Source organism: Paramisgurnus dabryanus, chromosome 2 (genome assembly GCF_030506205.2).
Source record: "Paramisgurnus dabryanus chromosome 2, PD_genome_1.1, whole genome shotgun sequence".
In the NCBI taxonomy this organism is placed as follows: Eukaryota; Metazoa; Chordata; class Actinopteri; order Cypriniformes; family Cobitidae; genus Paramisgurnus; species Paramisgurnus dabryanus.
This window is the reverse complement of record NC_133338.1, coordinates 36,706,764-36,733,661: the sequence shown is the minus strand read 5'-3', so window position 1 is coordinate 36,733,661 and position 26,898 is coordinate 36,706,764. Positions and strand designations below refer to the sequence as shown.

General features: G+C 38.3%; 1 protein-coding gene across 1 annotated transcript in view; it reads left to right on the top strand.

Moving 5' to 3' along the window:
• Positions 1–26,898, top strand: part of itfg1 (integrin alpha FG-GAP repeat containing 1) — a 194,730-nt gene that overhangs the window by 35,916 nt on the left and 131,916 nt on the right. Inside the window, exons 8-9 of the mRNA XM_065289315.2 lie at positions 5,045–5,126; positions 17,336–17,430. Of these exons, the coding sequence (XP_065145387.1) occupies positions 5,045–5,126; positions 17,336–17,430 (177 nt within the window). The remainder of the gene's footprint in view (positions 1–5,044; positions 5,127–17,335; positions 17,431–26,898) is intronic.

Sequence of the window (26,898 nt, the reverse complement as noted above, 5' to 3'; positions counted from 1 at the left end):
CCAACAATACACACACACACACATTTGCACATAAACCTATAGGCCCAACATGCCACTGTTACAGCCCTTTCCTATTAACATCAATGTACAAGCAATCCAACAGGACAGACCCTGTGACCCGGCACTGCCTCTTTTTGCTTTGAGAAGATTAGGGTGAACAAGTCAAGTTACTATTACCTTTACATAAGCCACAATCACATTACAGTTGAACTGCCTCTACAATCATACACCGATCAATATTATTCATGACCGCAAGATGCATGCCTGCAGTCGGAGTAAAGGCTTTAGGGACCTTTCATTGGAGATAGATAAACACAGTCCGGGTAGAAGGCACTTGAGTTTTGCTCTTCTTGAGAATTATAAATAAATCATTTAGACCGAGAGTTACCACATAAAACCGGCTCAAGTGGGACACACACCGAAAAAGTTGCACCATAACCCAATAGAAATTGAGGGGATGTAATATTCATATTAGTGGGGGATTAATATGGGTTTTTCAATGACCAGTTATTAATTTTTAATTTTGGTCATTCCATTATTGAATATTTAATTGCATCCTTGCCTATATTGAGGTAAGCATGTTCGCTACTTCTATAAATGTATTCTCATAAATATTTTATATGCACGAATCTGAATTAATATTTTATATTGATAGTATACCGTTAAATAAACGCACCATAATAGTATATTGTTTTTAAAAACAAGCCAGAGCTTCATCATAAAATAATCTTGAACAAAAGATTCACAGAGACACTTTAAGTATATATTTTACACTCTCAAACTGTGGTCTAAAGCAGTAAGATTATCACATGTAATGAGACCAATTACCACCATGCCATCTTGGTTATGAAGGACTGTAGAAGCTGCAGAGAGAAAGGCTGCATTATGCGGAGCCATGACGATTAGACCTTGGTGTTTTGTGCTGACTGAGCCTAAGGTGATGCTGGAGGTAATGGAGCGATTAACTGTATGACCAGTAACGTTTTAGATTGGGTGGTCACGTGCAGTTTTAGAAAAAAGCATGCTGGATTTGTGGTGCACCGATAAACAAGTTTAATTTTCAAAGCCAGCTCACTCATAGCATAGCTCACATAAAAATTTGTACACATGTGGCAGACACTTTTATACACGGTGACTTAGAGGGCAAAAAACTATAGATACGGTACACTGTAAAAAATTAAAAGTTGACTTAACTTAAATTTTCAAGGCAACTTGCTGCACAGCTTTTTTGAGTTTACTCAACTCTTGGATGATGTAGTTCACTTAACTCAATTTACTGAGTAATGTCAACTTAAACCAAAAAGTTGAACCAACTTAAACTGATAGGTAATAGGCATATTTCTATGTTTACTCAACTAGTGACTAAGTTGGGTAAAGAGTAATTTAGTATATCCAAATTTAACTTATCTACATGTTTTGGACTGTGGGAGTGTACACAGAAAGGTCTCATAAACAAAGTCTTTGTCTTTCTTAAACCAGAGACCTTTTTGCTGTGAGGCAACAATGATGCACGCTAACTCATTGCGCTGCCCTCTACACTGAACACACACTTCTCAATCATGGTAACAATGAACAAACATAATTCTTTAAAAATTACTCTAAATACAACATATAACTAACATTAAAGGACAAGTTCGGTATTTTAGACTTAAAGCCCTGTTTTCAGATTGTTTATGGTGAAATGGAATGGTTTTGACTGAAATTTCGACATTTTCGGCTGCCCTGAGAATTTTCGCGTGTTTGTGTTCCAGCTCAGACCTCTACAATGGGTTAAATGGTGCACTGGAACAATCCTTCCTAAAATCCATTAAACTTTCGTTTACAAAGACGTGAAACTCACCGAGTGGTCAGGGGTGTTCACTGGTATGCTCACTTGTCCTTTAACAACATAACAACATAAATAAATCCAGCAAAATAAAAACAGTCATCTTTTTTAGTAAATATTAACCAAAGAAGGGAACATGTCGCAATGCATGCTGGGAACCATTCCGACCATTGTTTTTTTTAAATTGCTTGTTCAGATTACTCAGTTTGGCAAGTTGGGTGAACGAATTGGACAAAAAATAATATTTGTTTGCTGAATGATTATGCTCTTTTTCACTCAGTGAACACAAAATAATCAATTGACGGTTAGTTAATGTTCTTTGTTGAATGAACATTTTAAAGTTGGATTTTTTACAGTGGTATGTGCATTTTCCAGTCATGCTGTACCTGTGGATCTACAGGAAAGCTTGAGCAGTTTTGGGGGGTGTAGAAAAGCACAGTGGTGTGAATCTAACCATAGGTGGAATAGTGTTGTTCTTAATCCACATTGCCAGATTGTGTTATGTTGCCTCACTAGGTTTTGGGACAGAGATTTTGTCACCTTTTTTGACAAGCTCTTTCTTGCTGTTTTGATGTTTTGAAGTATTTTACGGTCATGATTACATTACATTCACTGTCAAAACAAATGCTTTAAGCATCATGAAACACTAACCAACACTTTTTTTTAGATCTTAACATAGTTGTGTTGCACATCATAAAAGACAATGTTACATCACAGCGCGTCTGTGTCTCATTATTATTTATGAGATAGCATGTTCTTATCCAATGCGAAGACGTTTCGCTTTTGTGTGTGTGCATGCGTGGGGGTTGGGATCGGGTCTGGGGCTCAGGACAATCGCACTTGGATGCGGTTCTGTACAGTACAGTAAAAAGTAAGTGCGCTATTACGCACACTCTGTTAATACGTTGGATGATTTTCCCTGCGATGCTGTCAGGGCTAGACTCACCACCCTTCAAATATGAATTTGCTAAGGAAAGCCACGGGAGGCAGGTTGGCTTTGACCTTGTTCTGAGGTATCATGTCCTGAGTACTTTTCCTTATCTTCCAACACGCTTTTATTTCAACTATAACTGTTTCACTTGACCTTTGTTTAAATGAAATATTATATTCAGTTTAATTATTTCTGTAATACTGTTATTCTTAGTAAATCTTAATATATATGTTACAGTAGCTTATTATATCAGGTGCCCCGCCCAGTCCTTGGAGTTTTTGTCACAGTGTTCACGCCCCATTTAAGTTGCATTTTTCAAAATGATAGCGAGGTAGACTGGAGCTGAAACAGTGGCGTTTCATGACCATTTAAAAATGTTCCCTAGCTAAGAAACAATAGTCCACGAGTGCCCCAGTGACCACTTTTTCCTCACAGTGTACACTATAGATTGCCGCAGGGATGACGTATTTTTGTATGTCAAAAAAAAGTTAGACACTCACACATTTTGTCCAACAAGGTAATCTACACAGAGGAATACAAATTTTTACCTTTGAAAGTGATCAAAGTGTAAATGTGTTTACTTGAAAAAAAAAATTCATCTGTGAAGATTATGGGCCAGATTTACTAACAGCTTGCGGCAGTGCAAACCATCATTTTGTAATTAAATAATGACTGTCGGGATTTACTAAAGATGTGATTGGATAATTAGCGCTAAAAAGGTGTGGCGTAGTTATTTTTGTGACTGACATCATTGCATATGCATTTCTAAGAGTTTCCCTTTCAGACACAACATTTATGTGAGGAGATTATTTAAATAATTCACGCAACACAGTTTACTAATGTTTGTGCTGATATTACTGATATTTACGCCATTATTTAATCAAAAAGCATGTCTTAAATCATTTTGCACTTGAAATGGCTGAAATTGTGGCATCAGAGAGTGCGTGGTTAAGGCAGAGGATTTTTAAACAGGTAATAGTTTATTTGGAATGCCAGAGGAACATATTATTCAAAAATATTGTTTAACAAGCCATTTTTTTATTATTTGTTGCAAGATATAAAAGAAGAGTCACTAGGAAAAGTCACACAATACCAGGTGTTTCAAAAACTTATTGTAAATCTTCACTTTTCAGTGTCCTACAGCTTGAAAACGTGTAAATGTCATAAACTTTTGTTAAACACAAAGCTTTTTTTTTTCTCGATAATCCAAAAGTCTATGGGAAAAATGAATGGGCTTTTTTCTAGGGATCCTAGTAACTTCTAGGTTAGCCTACAAAAATACGTCATCCCTGCAGCACTCTATTGCCAAAAAAACATTGATACAAATTAAATAGGGTGCCATAAATGGTAAAAAATTTATAAAAGAAACATTCAACAAGACATTCTTTGGATATTTTGACCTTCACCGCTTTTTCTGTCTGTGGTGATTGTCTTATGTCACTCACAACTCATCATTCATTAGTTTTATAGCTTTAATCTTTAGCTTGTTAAAAAGGTGTCTTTTCTATCTGCTTTATCATATTTATTATATGGACCGTTGTACACATTGCTGCGTTACAGGTTTACAGGTAGAACTCTTGATAAAGGTCGAAAATGTGGTTTGTCTCCTGTGGATTGCAGAGTAGGGATTGTATTTTATTTGTTTATATTTTGGAGTGGGCTTTGATTAGCATGTAGGCTGAATCTCACAGGCGTTTCTGAAGCTTCTGTCTTAGCGCGACTCTACTGGACACTTTGAACATCAGGTACTTGCCACATCTTGCTTACCTGAAATAATCAATGTGCACAGTACCCCTACCCTGCCCTTTGACCTCTCCGAAGCTCAATTAGACATCATTCCTTGACCCCTGCAAGCCCGTCTGTCAATCACCCACCTACAACACTGCCAGGAGCCTTCTGCTCTCTCTACCCACCACCTCATGGCCTGCCAGTTGGAAACCTTACCTTTAAAATGTGCTGGTCAGATTGTCAGACTACACATTGTTTGTCTTGCTCCATTGTCTCGTAATGTCCATCAGGTAGTACAGAAGCAAAGTAACCCTTCCAGCCGGTGTCAATCACAGCTCTGGCTCCCCTCCTTACAGTATTTCTTCACTCAGATAGCAGCTCTATACTTTAAATCTCTATAAATTATTTGCTCTTTTCAGACAGCTCTTCTGAAATTAGAGACAGTTATTCACACTGCCTAACAAGGTTTTTTCTAAAGTGTAAGCGCCGCATGAAAGGACATGTATTTTGTAAAAATGAAAGTTGATGTTTTAATCCTGTTAAATCTTTCTGTTCATTAGGATGGGAATTTCACTCGAATGTCGCTTGGAACGATACCAGAGAATGCCAAGAAAGTGGGTCAATCTGCATTTGTAGACTTTGGTGAGTAGAAGTATATCTCTGTGTGCTGTCCATGTGTGTTTGAGATGGCATTAGACTCTAATCGTATCAACAACTGGTGGTTTGTGGGATTTCGGAAACATCTTGTTAATGGGTTAGTAATGTGCTCAGTTGTTATTCAGATCAGAATCCAAATGTATCTTTGAGCGTTTAATGGCAATACATTCACACAGACACATATGTTCAACCCGCACACACACGGGGCCAAATTGAATATTAGCTCCTGTGGGATCCTATTAAATATTAACAATACAAATTTCCCCTATCCAAAAGCTTCCCACTGATAGCAGAAGTGACACCGGCAGAGAAATCTCACATAGCATAAATGATTGATAAGGAATGTGAAAGGACCTAAAAGATTTAATGTGTTCAACTGTGCTGTGTCTCAGGAGCTTGGCCTTTATATTCAAAGCTAACTTATCTGACCAAACAAGAGCCCTTCTCTCTGCTCTTTAATCTGTTTCTTCTGATCTCTTTCTTTTGTCATTATAGAAAATGTCACTTCAAGCTGTCATGGTGTTTTCAGAGCAATAAGCTTCAAAGGTTTTGAGTTTTAAGCAGGAAGGAGGTTTGCATCAGACTAACAGTCATTCCCGTGTGATGCATTTCGGGAACCATTGACGTTAAATGCCACAGCTACAGCTGTTTCGTTTTTGTGCAATTAGTTTAGACCTGAAAGCCTCTTAACTGCACTTTTAAATTGTACTGTACAGATTGCAATTTTTATTTTGACGGTGTTCAGTCTTACAGGCATTACCGTGTGAGTGTGGCACATTTTAAAAAAAGTTTATACTTAATAAATAAAACACTACAGCATATACTCCAATTATATCATTAATGAATGTTATTCTATTTTTTTTATTGTGTCGTAATTTGTCTTGTCTATTCTTGTATGCCCCTTTATAGCCAGCGGCACAATGACTGGGTTAATTTTTGTCCATATATATATAAGTAGTTTAAAGGGCCATTTCATGGGTAGAAACATTAATTTTTATTGAAAGTGGATCATATTTGTTGTCGAAATCTAACATAAATTTGAAATTTTGTGCCTATTTGACAGAGAAAAGACAGAGCGTGACTTTAGGGCACATTTGTATGGAAAACTACACTCCCACATTTATATGAAATAGATTATTAAGAATTGTAAAGTTTACAAAACATTTCCTTTAAAAATACAGTTAAGAAGTGTGAAATAACATAAAAAAAACTTTGCTGTAATCATAACTACAAAGTTGTTTACACTTTACCTGATTTTTTACAGGTTTTCTGACCACCAAAGCTGTCAGTTTTTTAAAGTATCCGTTTTTTTTACAGTGTGTAGATCAAAACTTTAACACTATTTTCAACCTTGTAGCCTTTATTTTCCTCAGGAAACACTACTACACTGAATCTACTTGGCTTTGTTCTGATGTACAGAAATGGGGTCGGGACAGATATGGCCTGGGAAACCACACTGTGATAATGACACATCATTGAGATGCATCACCCGTTACCTTTACTGCTCCACCAAAATGATGTCACAGTGGGTGACAGGGGTTAGTAAAGAATGCAAACCTGAGATGGAATGAGGTAGCTCGCCAAGTCAAAAGAGTGAGAGAATGAGGTGCTGACTATGATTTAGGATGATAAATGATGTTGGGTATGAAAGGAGACACATATGCAAGTAAAGCCCTACTCTACATGTATGTGCTGTCGTGCCCGAGTCAATATTGTCGCTCACACAGCAAAGACATTATTGGATTAGTTTTATGTGGTTGTTCTGGAGACAGAAGTGTGAAGATCAAGGGTAACAGGGAAAGATCCCGGTCTCAACTGATCCCTGGTGATCAGCTACCCTGCCTGACCTGTCTCCGGTTCACCATTTTCAATCTCACCTGACCTCCCAAGCATTTAACTTTCCCAACCACACGTGCATTTCACCACCATCTAGTACGCACACATTCACAGGCTTCAAACTGTCTTCACCCATTAGCAGTAGTAGTGTGTGAGGCCTTAGCCTGTAGAGTCATTATGAGATGATTTTGTGTGAGGAACAGGCTGCAGCACTTTGATGGTGATTGTCTTTGACAGAACAGAGCGCTGCAGTGGATGGGCACTGGGGGTGAAGACAGATAAACACCGACTCCAACCACATTCACCCTCACACACAGCACAATACAGGTGAATCATAGCGATGCTGCTTCCATTAAGTGGGTGGTAATGGGAAGCGAAGGGCTTCCTCTGAAGCCAAGGACACATCCTGACATTATATCTTTGGCTGACTTGAGTGGGCAATGAAAGCACAGGGCTCACATTGTGTTCTTATATATATATAGCCCTTTTTACACAGACATTACAGAAAATACACGGAAAACGCATCCGGGATTTGTCCAGGATCGTTTGATTTTTGGTTCATTCACAGTGCCAATGATTTTCCGGAATCTGTGTGTGCGTTCGATAAAGTATTGTCCTATACTAACATACCATACATCATTTGAAAGCTGAATATATATATATATATATATACACACACCTAAAGGATTATTAGGAACACCATAATAATATCGTGTTTGACCCTCTTTCACCCTCAGGACTGCCTACGTGGCATTGATTCAACAAGGTACTGAAAGCATTCTTTAGAAATGTTGGCCCATATTTATAGGATAGCATATTTCAGTTGATTGAGATTTGTGGGATGCATATCCAGGGCACAAAGCTCTCGTTCCACCACATCTAGGCTTGCTGCGATAGTCGGTGAAACGGTGATAACCGGTGCTTCAGCCTCTCACCGGTTAGATCACTTGCCCACCGCGACACCGTCGTTTTGATAGTTTCGTGTAATTAAATCATTTAGTTTCGTTAGAGAGAGCAAACACTTACAACTGAATGTGTCTGATGCCTGAATTCAGCGGAGCTGAACGTGCGTCACGTCACAGAGCAGCAGGTGTCAGATTTCATTTATTTCTGTCAGAGTTTGCGAGGCGAGCTGACTGACCAGATAATGACAGAAGCCACGTGCTTACTCGTTTTTGTTATAATATACATATATGATGTTTAAAGGGACACCATGAAACTTTTTGGCCACTAGGGGGTGCTAGACACGTATTTTTCACTTCTAGCGCCCCTAGAGCCCACAAGCGCTGCAGCACTGTCGCAAAGGAAAGGAACTGGCCAACCTTAAAACTAAACTAAAAACTAAACCTTTAAAATGCTAAACGATCAACATTTTGAGACAACAGGGAGAAACGCAGTCATGTTACAACCCTTCTGATGAGGAACTCGTCGTGGCAGAAGCCATTTCTCAATCTGAAGGTTGCAGCCTCCGGATGTCGTATTTCTAAGCTGTATACGTCATCAAGACTGTCTTATTTCACAACATTAACAATTACAAAGTTGACTATTATACTTAGTTAATCGTAAATTGTTGCAGTATGCTTATGACTTGCGAATGTAATGCTCAGTTTACCTTAATAAACCAGGCTTGATGACGTGGGCAGCCTGCATATTTGACCTCCGGAGGCTGCAGCCTTCCAATTCAGAAACGACCAGACGTATTTCCTTGCCTTTTTCCAAACAAATATTGTTGCATCCTCTCTCTCTCCCCCTCGCCATCAGGATTTTCCGCAATGGCGCTCGTTATTCCTCTTTTTTGTGTGAAAATCGCTCCAAATCCAAGTAAACCGATTCGTTTAGGTCTGCCGCTTTGTAATACGTCACGCGAGTGACAGCGGAACGCAGCAAATGAGGAAGAGAGAAGAGAGAAACGCTCGGATCTGATTGGTGAATGAATAGGGTTTGGTTTTACACTGTGAGCAAGTTTGAGTGCTATAGCATCCTGGATTGTAATGTAAATATATCATAGACACAGTAAAAGAAAGGTAAATACGTGAACACAGCATCTGAATACAGGGAACTATATGCAATATAATCGCCGTAATTTATAAAGAACATCGCATTTATGTATGAATCAACAGTTTATATAAAAAATTGCCTTAAAGGGGAATCGAACCCGGGTCGCCCGTGTCATAGGTCTGTGGCTCTAAAGACTGAGCCACAGAGTCACATAATAGAAACTGCTCTCTACACTCCTTAAGTAGCTTCCAGCAAAATTCACGTTAAAAACAAATTGTGTGGAGGAAGTGACGTATGCCGTAAAGCAGTCGAATTTTGTAGTTTTTTTTTTGTGCTCTGGTTACTACCAGAAACCCTAAGTTTTAAAATACGAGTAAAAGTGATACAGACCCCATCAGGCTATGGTAGACATGTCATTCAACCTATTTAAAGTCGATGTACTATCACAAGGGTCTTGAAAATGTATTATGAAGGTTGAAAAATTACATGGTGTCACTTTAATATAAGCGAGATCGTTTTGTTGTTGTGTTTTTCATCAAGAAAAATATTAAACCCATCATTCAAGCAGCGCTTTTATGGATAAGTAGCCGGTTGCTCTGCTTGGGACTGGCGGGTTCTGTGAGAATTACCTGCGCACATTGACTTAAGCACTTAAGTAAACAAGCTGTTAAACTCGCATTGCACGCAAATTCATACGCGATTTAACGCAGCTTACACAAGTGCTGCATTTAAACAGTTGCGTAATTCAAAGTGAAAGTAAAATGTGCACGTCTGCATGCACATTTATAAGCCCCTCCCACCCAGTGATACCGGGATCACCGAGTTTGTGACGTGCCGATTAACCGGTGGGAAAATTTCGTCACCGCGGCAACCCTAACCACATCCCAAACAAGGCATGATGGATCCATGTTCTCATTCTGTTTTACGCCAAATTCTGACAGAAATTGAGACTCATCAGACCAGGCAACATTTTTCCGGTCTTCAACTGTCCAATTTTGGTGAGCTTGTGAAATTGTAGCCTCTTTTTCCTATTTGTAGTCAAGATGAGTGGTACCCGGTGAGGTCTTCTGCTGTTGTAGCCCATCCGCCTCAAGGTTGTGTGTGTTGTGGCTTCACAAATGCTTTGCTGCATACTTCGATTGTAATGAGTGGTTATTTCACTCAAAGTTGCTCTTCTATCAGCTTGAATCAGTCGGCCCATTCTCCTCTGACTTCTAGCATCAACAAGGCATTTTTGCCCACAGGACTGCCACATACTGGATGTTTTTCCCTTTTCACACCATTCTTTGTAAACCCTAGAAATGGTTGTGTGTAAAAATCCCAGTAACTGAGCAGATTGTGAAATACTCAGACCGGCCCGTCTGGCACCAACAATCATGCCACGCTCAAAATTGCTTAAATCACCCTTCTTTCCCATTTTGACATTCAGTTTGGAGTTCAGGAGATTGTCTTGACCAGGACCACACCCCTAAATGCATTGAAGCAACTGCCATGTGATTGGTTGTTTAGATCAGTGGTTTTCAAACTGGGGGCCGGGGCCCTAGGGGGGCCGCGAGATGGTGTCAGGGGGGCCCCAGTTTTATGACATTTTATAAAATACATTCATTCATGTCAATCATATCATGAATTCTGTGTAATTAAACCTAACAAATAATAAGCCAACTAACCAACAGCACTACTAGGTATAATTTTATATGTTTTGTTTAATTAAAATATTACATTTTAAAACTGTTTTTGTCAAAAAATTTATTTCGGGGGCCACGGAAAAATGCACTGTACACAAGGGGGGCCGCACGCTGAAAAAGTTTAGGAACCACTAGTTTAGATAGTTGCATTAATGACAAATTGAACAGGTGTTCCTAATAATCCTTTAGGTGAGTGTATACAATATCCGACATCTACAAGGATGGATGTACAAGCCATCAACATCTAAAAGTTTACGCGAGAGGCACTCGGGAGAAGGAAAAATGCGGTTGCTTGTTCAACCGACAGCATAAAGCTTCTCTCATGCCAACACATTGACCCCAGGTGATCTTATGAAAAACTTTCCGTTATTTTATGCGAAGCCAACGAAAATCGAGCAGGACCAAAATATTGTACAGCTGATTGCTGTGAATAAAGTTCAGCGATGGTGTCCCAAGTATAGCCGCAGCAAGTGTTCTTAATATGGCAAAGTATATTATATTATATATATATATATACTTATTTCTAATGCTTATTGTATAGATTTTTACTGTAATTTAAGTGCTCATATTTTTAGCTTTCATCTGTGCTTTGCACAATTATATTCTTAGCTTGTTCTGGATTTTGGTTGAACAGTAATAATTAGATCTTGCGTTGCTCTAAAATATTTATGCGAACAATGTAACTACAGTAGATTCTTGCTGCAAACATGTTGCAAAAATGTGAAATAGGTTTCCCTCACTGGTAGTCTTGTCATTTTTTTGGTAATGGTGTAATAGATTTTTTTTCCTTTGTTAACCTTGCATGTTACAATGCCGGCACATTTTTGTTTGAAAATAAATGTGTTATTCGCACCTGCGAGTAGAGACATGCCTTAGAAGTGACCTAAAGTGAAATAGTTGCAGAAATCTTGGATGCAAGATGCTTCAAAGTCACATTTCAAACGACAGAAAACATAAGGAACCGGCATGCATTGAAAAGCACAAGCAAAGGTGGGAGGAAATCGGGAAGGGAGACAGAGAAAAAGGAGGGAGGAAGTGAAAGAAAGAGTAGGAGGAAGAGAAAGGGAGGGTCTGCTTGTTTGGCTTGAAATGGGTGTTATTCTGATCACACTTCTCCTGCCTGTCAGTTATGCCATGGTGCTCTTCTCCATACTGCACCTAAGTGGCAGATCAAGGAAGTGACCTTCCTCTCTCAGCTCCTCTACCTCTCTCTTTCTGTGTTAGTATTCTTCAGCCATTCCTCTCGGCTTCAAACACTCAAGATAACGGTTACAGCAGAGACTCATGGTCCGGTTTCAATCAGAAGTACCGTAATGTGCTCAGTTGAAGTGTTTATGCTCTGTGACACATGCGTCAACCTTTACTAAACTGCAAAAATATTGACTGCCTAATAATGACAGATAGCCCTCACCTGCAACAATGGTTAAGCCAGCATATGTGTTGCTCAGTGTTGCGTATGCTCCAGGAAACAGAACGTTTTTCACAGACCCACATTGTTTATGTATTGATTGAAAGTATTACGTCTAGCCACATATGCTAAATTATGGCTGCTTTGTATTTCATTGTTTGGCCTAAATGACGCACACAACCTTGTCATAGTATTGTCAAATTAACAGTTATATAATATGCACTATAAAGTACAGTCTATATCCAAATCCAGAGGTGCCATATAGAGCTTGTTTCGGCACAGTTTAAAGCACTGTTTTAATGAATGTTCATCAAAGCTGTAACCACCTCCTGGCTGCCAAAGTCACACCCGCTATCAGATTTACAGTACAAAACTCTAATAATGCATGAGTGTGCAGCATCAGAATGTAGTCAGTTTTGACATAGACGTGTCATTATGAATGCACAACATATGCTAGACAAAATTCTCCATCTGCTATATCAGGATGGTAATTGCTCTTTTTTTTTTTTTTTACATGCGACAGCCGTATGCATTATTCATTAACCGACTGATATTCAACTCTAGCGTGCCTTCGTCTGTCAGGAAGGTAGCGCAAGACAGAGATGTTCTTCTTTATATGTTTTCTAGCTTGAAGTCAATGTCACATGTAATGTGATGTGGCATTTAACTTCCAGTCATCATGACATGTTCAACACAAGTTTTGTTTGTGTGTGTCTGTGTCTTTGAAGACTTTTGTGATACACTTTGCTTCTTGGGCTATAAGTAACAAGAAGTCATTAGTGACAATAAGGAACTTTTTCATAGTGCTTTACTCACACACACATACACATAATCACATTTAGACTTACTTACATTTAGACTTCTATTGTATGCAAGAAGTTTTCTGAAAAAAAAAACATATTATTTCCTGTGTAGTGTAGAATAATATCATAAAAATTCTAGACTTTTGTGCTAAACTGTTCGCTTTAAATGCTTATGTATGCGAATGTTGATTCATACCAAAATGCGTTTTAGCATAGTTGTGTTTGACACATGAAAACGTCTTGGTTTTCAATGTTGTTCCCTGAGAAGGGAATAAGACGCTGTGTCTCCCTTGCCATACTTCCTGCATCCCTGTAATGCCGTCTTTTACAATATTTCAGATAGCGATATACCTCCTGGCTCCTGCATCACCCCGTCTTTGTCGTTAAACCTCACCATTGGTTGAATTTGATAGACACATTCAGTCGCACTTACCCCTGGAGGCGTCCCCAAAGTGTCACTGCAGTGACACAGCTCGAGTTCCCTCAAAAGGGAACTGTAACAATATATCTTAAAAGGTAACACAATGTAACCTTGCTCTCACTCGAAATGTGTCCCCACATTTAGTCCTTAAATTTGAGGGGGATTTGCACCTGAAAAGTCCTTGAATTTGAAGTTAACTAAGGTGTGGGAACCCTGATTGAAGCCAAAGCTCTTATAAAGGCGATAAAATAGTTTTGTGTTTTAAATATTGTCTGTTAGCTTTAAAGCCATCTATGTGCTATTATACTTCTTAATCTAACAAAATTAACCCTTTAGCAGATATGTTAAAGTGATAGTTCGGCCAGAAATGATATTAAACCCATGATTTACTCACCCCCAAGCTGTCCGAGTTGCATATTTCCATCGTTTTTCAGACAAACACATTTTCGGATATTTTATAAAATGTTTTAGATCTTTCAGTGATCTAGATCAGAGCTTTACGCAGCCTACGGAGGCTGCTGCTGCTTTGTGCCCCCGTCCTCCGAATTTGTCATACGTCACTAAGAAAAGTGCGTACATTACGCTAATAGACCCCTTGCACGTGACGTCACGCTCTACTCACGCGAATTATGGACGCTATGACGGACGGCGGAAGTGCTATGTTGTAGACGGACGGCAAGCCGAACAAGTACGTGTTTGTGTTCGTTAGGGTCATAAAATGGTTATTTTGTGTTGCTATGATGCACCTACCATTACAGAAAAGTGGCATAAATACATTATTTTTACATGAATGTTATTGTTTAATGCTGCAGTGACACCATAAATCATAGCTGCCAACTCTCACGCAATTGACCCCATTCTCACGCTCTCACGCCACACATCCATTTTCACGATGTAAGTAGCTAAACCAGTGCTCGCAGTACTGACACTTTTATATTTTAGCGTACCTTCACTGTCTTTTGCGTGCCACCACTTCTCATGTTGCTGGTACTTTGCTGCAAAGAGTCAAAGAGCATTTCACTTTATGTGGCGCTGCGCAGGAAGTTCGGCAGCGAGGACATCAGAGTACCGCGAGAGCAAGTCGAAATGTTACAAAAGGGTCCGCCTTTACCTATGCTCTCGCGTTACTCTGATGTCATACGTCGATCAGTCAGCTCCGCACCAGTCGAACACACAAAGCGTCAAGGTCTTGATGAAAAGCAGAGACCTGCCCGGATTCCACCACGCAGATACCCTCAGAAAACAGCAATTTTAATCAACCATCACTCGCGTGTGCATGTTTGCAAGCAGTACAAGCCTGCGTGATGTTTGCGGTGACAGGTTTTAAAGGGGCCATGACATGAAAATCAGATTTTTTCCATGTTTAATTGCTATGATTGGGTCCCTAGTGATGCTATCAACCTAGAAAATTTGAAAAAGATCAACCCAGTAACTTAGTTTTGGTAAACCATTCTCTACAAGCACATGAAAAAATTGGTCGTTGAAATTTGGCTCTCCTTATGATGTCATAAGGAGCTCTTATTATAATAATCCAACCCCTTAATCCAACCACAGCACTGCCATTTAGTGCAGAGAGAAAATAATTCACAGAACAATTGAGTTTCAATTTCAACAAACCACCATCATTGTGATCAGTGTTTGCACTTGATCTGCACATGTGCATTTTAGAGGACACACCCAAAACGGCACATTTTTGCACACACCTACAAAGTGGCAATTTTAACATGCTATAATAAATTATTTATATGGTATTTTGAGCTAAAACTTCACACATGTGCTCTGGGGACACCAAAGATGTATTTGACATCTTAAAGTCCTGTGACATGGGCCCTTTAATAAAAGAGAAAAAAGTCAATTGATATTTGACATCTATAAACAATAATATATACGAAATATAATTATATGGTCTTGACATACACATTATCTGTTGCTTTAGTTTAATATAAACTACTCATTTGGTTTATTTGATTGTGACAGTCCCTCTGTCACCAATCACAAATCATCACTTTACGCTTCTCTTTCTCAGTGGATAAACTGAATCAAAGCTGCTGTTTTCTGCAGTTATATATTTTACAGAGACCAGTAGCCTATTCATTAGATTTTAAGAACTTTTTTGGCACTTGTATCAGAAGGAAAGCATAATAGAAGTGTATAAAATAATAGTAAAGACTCTAATCTCAGGCATTTAAACTCAGTAAAAGCTTTTATTTCAATTTCATTACAAAAATATGATTCGATTTGTATTGTGAACCATTTTAACGCAGTCTTTTCCAACTATTTAACACAGAAATAGCTAAAATCCACACTATTATTAATTGGCAAATGGTTAGGACTTATATAAAAAATTATTACCACAAACCCCCACCCCCCCAAAAAATCTCACTCCAAGCTGAACTCAGAAGTTGGCAGCTCTGCAGACTTTTAAAAGCCTTAAGATCAGCACCAGTGTATGGGGATATCCCGTTTACCACATAGTGGTACAATTCATGCGGGCTGAAGTCGGGCAGACTCGGCGTTTAATGAGGTCCGTGAAAATTGAAGGAGGAAGAAGGTAAGGGTCGGTATCCAGTCCCGCTATCTCTAACTTCTCTAAATAGCGCTTTTTGTGAGGACCTACCAAATGCACTACCTCGACCGATAACGGCACAACAACTTCCTTAATATAAGAAGCCATGTATTTTAGTGTAATATATATTTAAACTGTTTAAAACTAATCAAAAATCCCGCTCGTCTATTACTAATCAACCTAGTGCGTCAGTGATTTTGCCGTCCAGCATGGCGTCGTCACGTGGTCTAGGTCACGTGTTTGCAAAGGGTCTATACTCTCTCCTGAATACAGAGGAGTCTAAGATGGCGGCGCTACCTGAAGGTAGTTATTTTCGTTAATAAAGTTTTAAATATGGATATTTCTACAACAACACCGTGCGGATTACCCTCAGAAGACCTTTGTTTATCCTCCTGGAGCCGTTTGGATTTATTTTGTGAAGGATGGATGCCCTTTTTTTTAGACTTGAAGGTCGTGGACCCCGTGACTTCACATTTAATTAACTGAAAGATCTAAAACATTTTCTAAAATATCTGAAAAAGTTATTGCTTGAAAATGATGGACATATGCAACTCGGACAGCTTGGGGGTGAGTAAATCATGGGTTTAATATCATTTTTGGCCGAACTATCCCTTTAATGTAAAATAAATCTATATCCCCATTATACATTACCACTTGCCTGTAGAAAGTTTCAGGTTAGCAGTGTTACTAAAGCCTGTTGGCAGTTTAAAAAAGAATGGTCACTTGATATGCCCGAACTATTTCAGCATGTCAAGCAATTTCTTTTGTCCTTTAAAGATACAGGAACAAAACTAGGTGGCCGAGGGTAGCCCTGTTCTCATTGTGTGTCAAGGCCTGGGTGAATTTTGGTGGAGATGACAGTGTGCGCGCGTGAGTAATACTCTGCCTCTCAGCAGGCTGTTGGTCTGATCTACAGTACATGGTTATTTGCCGCATGGCAGAAACTATGAATGTCAATGCAGGTGTCTCCTAATATCACCACATATCTTATATTCTGTATTTTCTCCAGTTTTCTCCCTGCCTACCTTCTCCATTTTATCTTTGGGTTTCGGTTCTTCCTGATTTATTTAATCCACTATCAATAGTAGATGCTTTGTGTTGAGCATGCAAAGAAAATATAAGAGAACTGAGACTCGGGAAGGGCTCTGAAATCAGGACAAACTGCTACACACCAGGCTGCTGTACACTTCATTACATTTGCTCAGTATCACATGCTGTATCTCCATATGCTGGATTTCTCATCATAATAGCAATACAAACACCATGGACCTCTTTGTACTTTCTTTTTACACCTCACTGTCTTTACATTTATGAATTTGGCAGATGTTTTTATTAAAAGTGACTTTGAACATATTGAAGCTATGAAGCATTATGAATGCGCATTTCCTGGGAATTCAACCCATGACCTTAGCGTTGCTATTTCCATGCTCTACCAGATAAGCTACAGCACTCAATCTTTCTTTTTGTTTTTTCTCAGATGGTGACGGCTCCCAAGACCACCTGTTGCCAGTGTGTTTGGATGACACGTGCCGGAAAAGTGCTATATACTTGTCCAAGCCTGGAAGCTCAGAGGTACGCAGTCCCTTTATTATATCTCTGTCACACGTTCGTCCATCCATCCATCTGTTTGCATGTGACCTGCTTGGTCAGTGGAAGTGATATATTAATGTCTGTCCGTAATGCCTGACAGAAGCTATTTGTCAATATTCTCATTCATCACACTTGATTTAAAATAGATATGGAAGAAAGTATATAGACAGGCGGACAGACAGACAGATGATTTGGTATAACAGCAGCGTATGTAATAATAGTGGCATCTATTTATTTAGTAATATTCAAGCCGTTTAGCTGAATGTCACTCTCACAATGGAAGGCAGGGGTTATCAAACACACACTCCCGAGCCACATGTCTGGCTCTGTCTGCCTGTCACAGGCTTTGGGACCTTGAGAGAAAGGGAACAAAGATGGACGGAGTCGGGGAGAGGGCGGGAATGTAAAGGGCGGAGAACACGTGTCAGCTTTTGTCCGCCTGCCACAGGCGCTACTCGTCACCATCAGATTCAATGAATGGAAAGAAGCATTTGCCTCTTTCGTTATTTTCTTATCTGTCCATCATTTTCTGCATGTCCATTTTTGGTCTTCCGCCTCTTTTTTTAGCTCTTTTCTTCCATTCCTTCAAGAATTGGGGAAACAATAAGCTGCATGGGTTTGACAGCACTTTTCAGCATTGCTAAATAATAAACAGGCCAGATAAAGACATAACGACACATGCAGTGCATTGAAATGACAAGACAGAAAGAAAACAAACTGTTTTGAAATAAAGAGATTGAACAAAGGGACTGCGAGCATTGCTTGTATTGTAGTCAAATAACAGCAGTCTATGATTTAATTGGCCCAGGGATCTCTGTGTTTGTGTGCATGAATGTGAATCTGCTAATCACACAAATACTCACACATGCAAGTGCACACACACACACACAATTCATCAGTCTTTGCATCAGTCTCCTGAAAGAGCTCATTCTCTTTGTTTTCTTTTCCAGCTCATCTGCTTAATATTGACAGTGCAAACACGTGTAACATTGTGTTCATTACAGTGATTAGGGATAGCAAGTGTCATCACCCACATACACACTCATTTGCCTGGCTGTAGGCTTCCTATTGACTTGTCGTACTTGATGAAATATTATAAAGTTTCCTATTTGTCCTTTATCTTATTCTAGTAGTTGTAAAGGTAGCTCACACTAGAGAATTTTCTGGACGAATTTACCTTGATTTTCACCTTCCGGGACCTTAAAAGTACTTCAGACTTCGATCGGTTGCGATGTTCGGCTCTAATTTCCATGTTATGTGTGACGTTTACATATACAATTGTACACCTCCCGATCTGCTTGCAAGCACATCTGGGCTTTAGGTGTGATCATTGAAAAATGTAATGTGTCTAAAAGTGACCCTCCACACACACACACACACACACACACACACACACACACACACATCACTCCCCCCTGAAATGTAAAAAATCCTCCACAAGGTGAGGATTCCCCTCCATTTTCCAGGCCTTGACACAGAAACCACACTTGCTGCATTTGTGTCCAAGGAATACATTAGGTGAAGTAAGTTTTGATGATAAAACTTGGATTAATATATTTGATTTATGGTATTATAGTTTAACTAGCAAATACCAAAATGTGTTTATACAGTAGCTGGCTGGCCAGTAAATCAGATATCTAAATGTAAGCTAGCACTATTTCATTGAAGATTTATGAGGCTAGCTATCATCTAGCTTGCTCAAGCTGTGATGGTCTTTCTTCTATATTATGCTAGCCAGTTTTCTTTTATCATACAGAATTGCTGTACCAACCAAAAGTTTGGACACATTACTATTTTTTTAAGTTTTTGAAAGAAGTCTTTTATGTACATCAAGCCTGCATTTATTTGATCAAAAATCTGATTCATATTAGAATTATGTCTGAAGGATTTTTAATCAAATAAATCTCGGCTTGATGAGTTTAAGTATCAGGATTCTTCATAATTTGTATTACATTGCATGCATGTCCATGCATGTGCTTATTACCAAACAAAATGTTTATTTATGTTTGTATATGATATAGTTTATATAAATGTCCTTAAATTTAAAAAAGAATTCCCATAAATTCTCATCCTGTAAATTTCCATAAATTTCCAAGAATAAGTTCCCATGGAAAGTTTAAATGTATGCCCCTTTGCAACCTTCGGTGTGAGCATGTTTAATATTTGAGAGAAGAAAAGCTGTCACGAGTCTGGCCTAAGCCATATTCCGGTTCCCTTCACTAAAGAGTGCAAGCACAGTTACTCTTTTTAGGGTAATGAATGTTCCTAAACATCTTAGGATGTTGACTTATTCATTAAGTTCATTTGATCAAATTCAATTATACTTGGCAAGCCCAACAATAACCCATAGTCCAAACTCTTTGCACTTGTAGAGCTAAACTGTATTTTTCCTTTTCCCTTTTGAGAACGTCCCATAAGGATGTTTTACAGCGTCTACATTCTTCAGCAATTTTATCCCTGACAACTATTGGTTTCTGTGAAATAATGTGGCAGTCAAACATTTTGCAATGGTTTTTGTATTACTGTATGTTGTAACGAGAGGTGTGCTTCAACAGTACATCAAGTTTAGTGAGTGTAACTTCTAAGATTTACATTGGTGCCTGGTTGTAAACATTGTTACAGGGTTCAGAAAGAATGAGAGAGTAAAGACTTTGAAATCGCTATGGAATTAAACTATCCCTTAAACTGCAATGCAGCAAAGAGGACCATCCATAAAACGCAGAGAGAGAGAAAGAGAGATGGGGAGGAAATGATAGAGAGATAGGCAATTGATTGTCTGAGGTGGTGGAAGTGAGTGTCAGTGTACATGTGTTTTGAATTTTAACAGAGTTGTGTGGAGTGATTTTGTTCGTCGTAGGTTGAGCAGCTTTCCCTCTTGTAATCTCAGTTAGACAGAGACATCATATTTCATTTTTGTGTACTTTGTAATAGCAACTTTGTTCCAATGTTTTCCAGCATCAGCTGACTCTGTCATGCCATTTATTTAGTTAGTTTGCATATAGGCGAGAAGCACGTCGTTGTGTCACATCTAGTACAACTCGAACGTATAGCACATCGGACGTGCACATTCAATAGCGGAGCTTAGTCAGACAGAGTCTACTTCCAGATGCAAAATATGCATTAACATCCTAAGTTTATTGTTAACGGTTTAAGACAAATATGATGATGTTTAATGTTAAACTATGTGAGTGGTGCTCTTTGGCACAGCAGGGATTAGAGCAGCGGACAGCCCCTGTCAGATGCCAGTGGTGTGTGTGCATTCATAGAAAATGTGTTTGATTTTTAGATACAGTGGTTCCCGCCCGGTGTGCGACCCTTTTTAAGGATTCTGCCAGTCTCCCAGTTTTGTCAGCTCTGTGTGTGTGTGTGTGTGTGTGCATGTGCATAAAGTCTGAAATGAACCACAGCATTGGCTTTAAAGCAGTTTGTTAAACAGTGATCAGTGAAAGTGCATATGTAACTTCAGCTGAAGGTAAAAAATTGCTCTTTGTAAATCCATCTGTCTGTTTTTGTCAATACTGGAATCTCTAATTAAAATGCAGGCCAGCGCTCCTTAATGGAACTTTTTCCTGAATGTGAACCTGTCTCTTGTGCTGAGCTGTCACTGGACTCTGAATAGGTTAAAATCAGGCCATTACCTACTTGCTCCATACGGGGCGCTTAACAGTATTAACGGCACGATAGAAGCAGGTGCCAGGAAACAATGCCTTCAGCTTTTCTCCATCAGGCTGTTCTTATGTCATCCTTCTTCCCTTGTGTCAAAACACCACCTGTTCAGCATGCTAAAAAAATGCAGGTTATTTTCAACTCAGCATTGGGTCAAAAAGAGACGAACCTGGCCCCTGGGTTGTAATTTAACCTATACTGGGTTGTTTCAACCCAAACATTGGGTTGATTAAACCACTTGTTGGGTCAAATATACATTTTATATTTAACCCTTGGATTAATTTAACCCAATGGCTGAGTTTTTCCCCTTTTTGCTTCAAAGCTTGGTTAAAAATAAATAACCCAGCATTTTTTAGTGTATGTGCGCCGCCACTCCGTGTCATTAGTAGACCCACACTGAACCTGAATACATTTTTCACATTTTTGAAAAGATTGAGGGGGGGTGTCTGCATATTTGGATAAATTAAACTTTGGATAAGGTAAACTGTTAAGAGAGGACAATGCTTATATTGATATCTGAAAGCATGAATATATTAAAGGGACATTCCACTTTTTTTGGAAATATGCTCATTTTCCATCTCCACTAGAGTTAAACATTTGATTCTTACCATTTTGGAATCTATTCAGCTGATCTCTGGGTCTGGCGCTAGCACTTTTAGCATAGCTTAGCACAATCCATTGAATCTGATTAGACCATTAGCTTCACGCTAAAAAATAACCAGAGAGTTTCGATATTTTTCCAATTTAAAACTTGACTCTTCTGTAGTTACATCGTATACTGAGACACACAGAAAATTAAAAGTTGCGATTTTCTAGACAGATATGGCTAGGAACTATACTCTCAAACTGGCGTAATAATCATAGAGTTTGCTGATGTAACATGGCTGCAGCAGGCGTAGTGATGTTACGCACTGCCTGAAAATAGTCCCCTGCTTATTGAAAATCGCAGCATTTAATTTTCCGTTGGTCTTGGTACACGCTGTAACTACAGAAGAGTCAAGTTTTAAATAGGAAAAATATCTAAAACTCTTTGGTTATTTTTTAGCGTGATGCTAATGGTCTAATCAGATTCAATGGATTACCGTACTGGATAACCGGACGCGTCCTGGCCAGGATTTCGGTGCGTCTTCCGGAAGTCGTATTTGTTGACCGCATACGCCATTCAGTTAAAACATAACACATACAATCATAGTTTCATTCAAATGTAACGGTTGTTTTTCTGTAATAATAATAATAATTCTCTATGACGTATGCGGTCGACAAATACAACTTCCGGAAGACACACCCGAAATCCTGGCCAAGGCGCTTTCTTGAAGAATGGCACGTATGGTCACCCTATAAAATACAATGGGTTCGCCGAATTACAGATTCTTTATTTTAGGTGTTATTAGTCCCTTTCACACATACAGTCTTTACTGGTAATTTACTGGTAAATTGCAGTTAACATGTCATGTGTGAACAGAACCTTTACGGTAAATCAGTGCTCCCAATTTACCAGTGAGACAGGTTGTAAGATTAACAGTAATTTACCGGTAAGCGCTATGTGTGAACGAAAAATATAGGATTACCGGCATTTAGAACGGACGACGTCAGACCGCGCTGACAGATCGGGCAAATCAGAACGTTTTAAAACAGATGACACGTTAACCACCGCACTGTTTACGTATGTTTCCACACCCCTGCTGCTTAAAAGTCGAGCACAACTGAAGTTAACATCCACATTTCTTCAAAGTTGTTTAAAACAGCTTACCATATATTTGCCAAATTGCCGAAGTCCTTAGCACACCCTCGCTGAAGCCTAATGTGCAAACACAGGTTCCGTTTGACGCCGCCTAACGCAATGTTGTTTGGTCACGAGCAACTTCGCGACCGTTTGCCACAGATGTGAAAACAACAAAATACGGACCGACGATATTAAGTCATAACCCGCCATTGTGTATAAATTAGGGTGACCATACGTGCCATTCTTCCGGGACGCATCCCGTCCAGGATTTTGTGATCGTCTTCTGGAAGTGGTATTTGTCGACCGCATACATCATAGAGTATTATTATTATTAAAGAAAAGCAACCATTACATTTTAAGGTAAGAATGAAACTACGATTGTATATCTTATGTTTTTAACTGAATGGCGTATGCGGTCAACAAATACGACTTCCGGAAGACGCACCGAAATCCTGGACGGGATGCGTCCGGGAAGAATGGCACGTATGGTCACCCTATATAAATACGACACGGAGCTCGCGGCCGCGCGCCACATGTAACTTCCGCTTTCTCTCCGAGTTTACCGGTATTTTGATACTAATGTGTGAATGATATCTTACTGGTAAAAAGACGGAATGTCACTGCATGTGTGAACAGCACATTTTTGTATTTACTGGTAAATTCATTCTGGTAAATTCATGGTAATTTACTAGAATTACTGTGTGAAAGAGGCTATTGCCTAACAGTATAACTTTAGTGGTGATGTGTTTTATGATTCGGGCATTTTAGTGTTAATTGAATAACTTGTAGACATACTACAGTATTAAAAAGCTATTGCTTTTTATTTTATTTTTGTTCATTTTATTTGTTTCTTTTTATGCAGATTTTGCAAGTGCCAGCATTGTTACTATTCTACTTATTCATTATTCAAGAACATATATGGGCCATTCTACCGAATTCGTGCAAATTGCTGTCCCGAAACAAAAAAACTAATTTAAAAAGCATTAACGTAGGAAAATTTTTGATAATAAAAAAATATAAGCAAATAGCAATCAAAACCCAAAGTAATATTTGAGGTAGCTGCAGGCTTTATATATAAAATATCATCATTTATATGGTGGTCTCAATTGAGAGGTGGTTGTCCCAAACCCCAAGGTCTGAATTTCACCATAGAAAAATAAATATGAAATAATTTTTTAATAATTTTTTATAATTTTTTAAAGAAGTATCATTTTGAATACTTTTGTTAATTAAAACCAAAAATATTTTTATTGGATATTTTCAGTAAAAATCATGAATAATCATGTAAAAAAACACTGTCCCGCATTTTCACGTCACTACCGAAACATTGCATTGTTTGGTCAATAATATAATACTGCTTTAAGCCACTCCCCTCAATTTTGAACCAGAAACTTTGTCTGTGCCTCACTCCCTCGTGGTGGCATGGTGATTAGATCAGTCCCATGGTTTTGAAGTAAATGTGATCAAAAGTTTGGAAATCAGTGTGTGACATTTATCAATGTCCCTACCGATCACACATTTTTAATGATTAATTATTTTTTTTTAATTTTTTTTACTGGTCATTTAGGTTTTACTCATGTTTCAATGTCGAGAACTGTGCTAGCTAACTACGTACTAATTAGCATCTTAGCAGTAGGATCAAAGTTAGCTTAAATTGTCACTACCGAAACAGTCACAACCGAAACATTTTTTGACTTTTCGGTTGTGACGTGATTGTTTCGGTAGTGACAAAATGACACTTGTTTCTTTATTTTAATAAATAAATAGAAACTTTCAAGTGCACATATATTCTTTTTCAGTACAAATAATTTGTCAGTCATATTTCTGTAATGTTGTATGTGATTTGACTAGGACTACAAACTAAGATAAAATGAACTAGGCCAGATTAATTTAATTAATTCATAGTAGCTTGACTCTTTATTGAGATAAATGAAGGCTATATGATTCTACCTCTGGTCTCATGGAACACTTTCTGCGCTAATTTAGCGGGACTTTGACTGATTGCTTTATATAATTGATATAACAGATAGCACATAGTATCATAGTAAATTGACATGTCATTGTTAAGTGTAGACAGGGCAGGCTCACACTAATAATGTAAATGTAAATATCTTTGGTTAATTTGTAGAGATAGCTACAGAGAGAGAGGAATTGCCAATATGCATAGACGGAAAGATGAAAGTAGAGCGGACAGACTGAGAAAATACAGACAAAGATAGAGGGAGGACCCAGAAAGGTACTAAGAATACTTAAAAAAGGAATGAGAACGAAATCAGAAACGCAGGGAAGAAGGGATGCTGAAAAGTATCAAAGAATTATCTGACAGGGAGCAAAGAAATGTCAGAAAAGAATGGAGGAAAAGACAGGACAAACACAGGAAGATGATTAAAAGACAGTTCTGTGTGTATACTGTAGTTCTTTTTAGAGATCGACCCATATGGATTGTTTTTGTGCCATTTTTTTCGATTTTTGTTTCATTAGCCTTAGCCGATGACCGATACAGGCTGCCAATTTTCTTGAGCCAATATTTGGAGCCGATACTGCTTTTGCTCACTCAGTTTACTTTATAAATGTCTCAATTTAAAAAAGTAACATTTATTGAACTTAAAAAAAAACTATATTTAACAAATACTAAAAAAAAGGTGATGGTTCTATGGAACCATGAACTGCACTCTCCACAATGATGAGGAACTATCAGCAAAGGATATTGATTTCTAGCACTTTACTACTACAAATATATATAAATAAAAAAGTATATAGAAATAAAAACCCGCTTTGTCCAGTTATGATCAGCTGTTAGGCCGAGCTTTCAATGTTGTCACGGAAAGGTTGTTTGTTTTTAGTCACATGACCTGCAATCGCTTGTGGCTTCCAGCACTCTGTCTGTAAATAATGCCAGCATTAATGTCGGTGAACACAGCAGCCACATATTGGCCAATATACACATAAACACATAAAATATACACGATACACATAAAACTCGCAAAAATCGGCTATCTTGCATCCCTTTAAGGTCTGAACTATCCGCCATCTCTTCAGCGTTATGTCCGTGCAAAGTGCTTTTATATGGTGTTGCTTTAGATATTTTTTGTGCTGTATGTTTTGACTTCATAATGCCAATAATTTTTGACTAACTAATTACTTTTTTTTACACAAAATATGGACAATCCAATATGGATGTCACTACCGAAACATTACTGTCACGACCGAAACAAATAATGTTCTAGAAAAATAAAATAAGTTTTGTTATCAGAAAAGATTACATAATTTTATTTAGTTAGATAAAAATTTAAACTAATGAATCCTTGAATTTCAAATCTGTATCAGTGCATGTATGGCAATTACAGAGAAATATTGCTTTCAAAATGCATTTCATTTGATAAACCACTCTTATGGTTTTGTTAAAATTATATTTCCAATCAATATAACCATGAAACTGTCTTTAAAAAAAAATAAAAAATATATTTAGAAGGTTAATGTACAGAAAATCAGAATAGGCTATTAAAAAACTAGTTTTTATATCAAATGTTGTTGTGTTTCGGTAGTGACACATTTTGGGAAAGAGAAAACATTTCGAAACTGTATAAAAACATGCTAAGAAACTAAAGTGTCCAATCAGTAGATTACTGTTCCTTAGATGTTCTACTATGTGTATGACTACAAAGCTTGCAGGAAAAAACACACTTTTTTCAAGAAGTTTTGAAGTGTCAATTTGCACCAATTCGGTAGAATGGCCCATATACTGTATGTATACATATACATATATATATATACATATATTAAATTCGCACAGGATCACGGGTTTGTTGTCAATTGGGTGATAAAAACACTCTTACTCATTAATGTTCCTGCTGGGTCCGTCACCAGTCCTTGTTCTGGGACCTCATACAAATTAATTACTGCCTGCAGGTCACCTTCACTTCTGGACATGCTTACAGACGCTGTGTCCCAGAGTATGTGAGCAGACTGAAGTTAAGCAGCAGTAATGTCCTCTCCTCATTCTCTGTAATCCCTTCTACCATTCCATTATAATGTTTTTTAATGATGTATTATGTGAATTT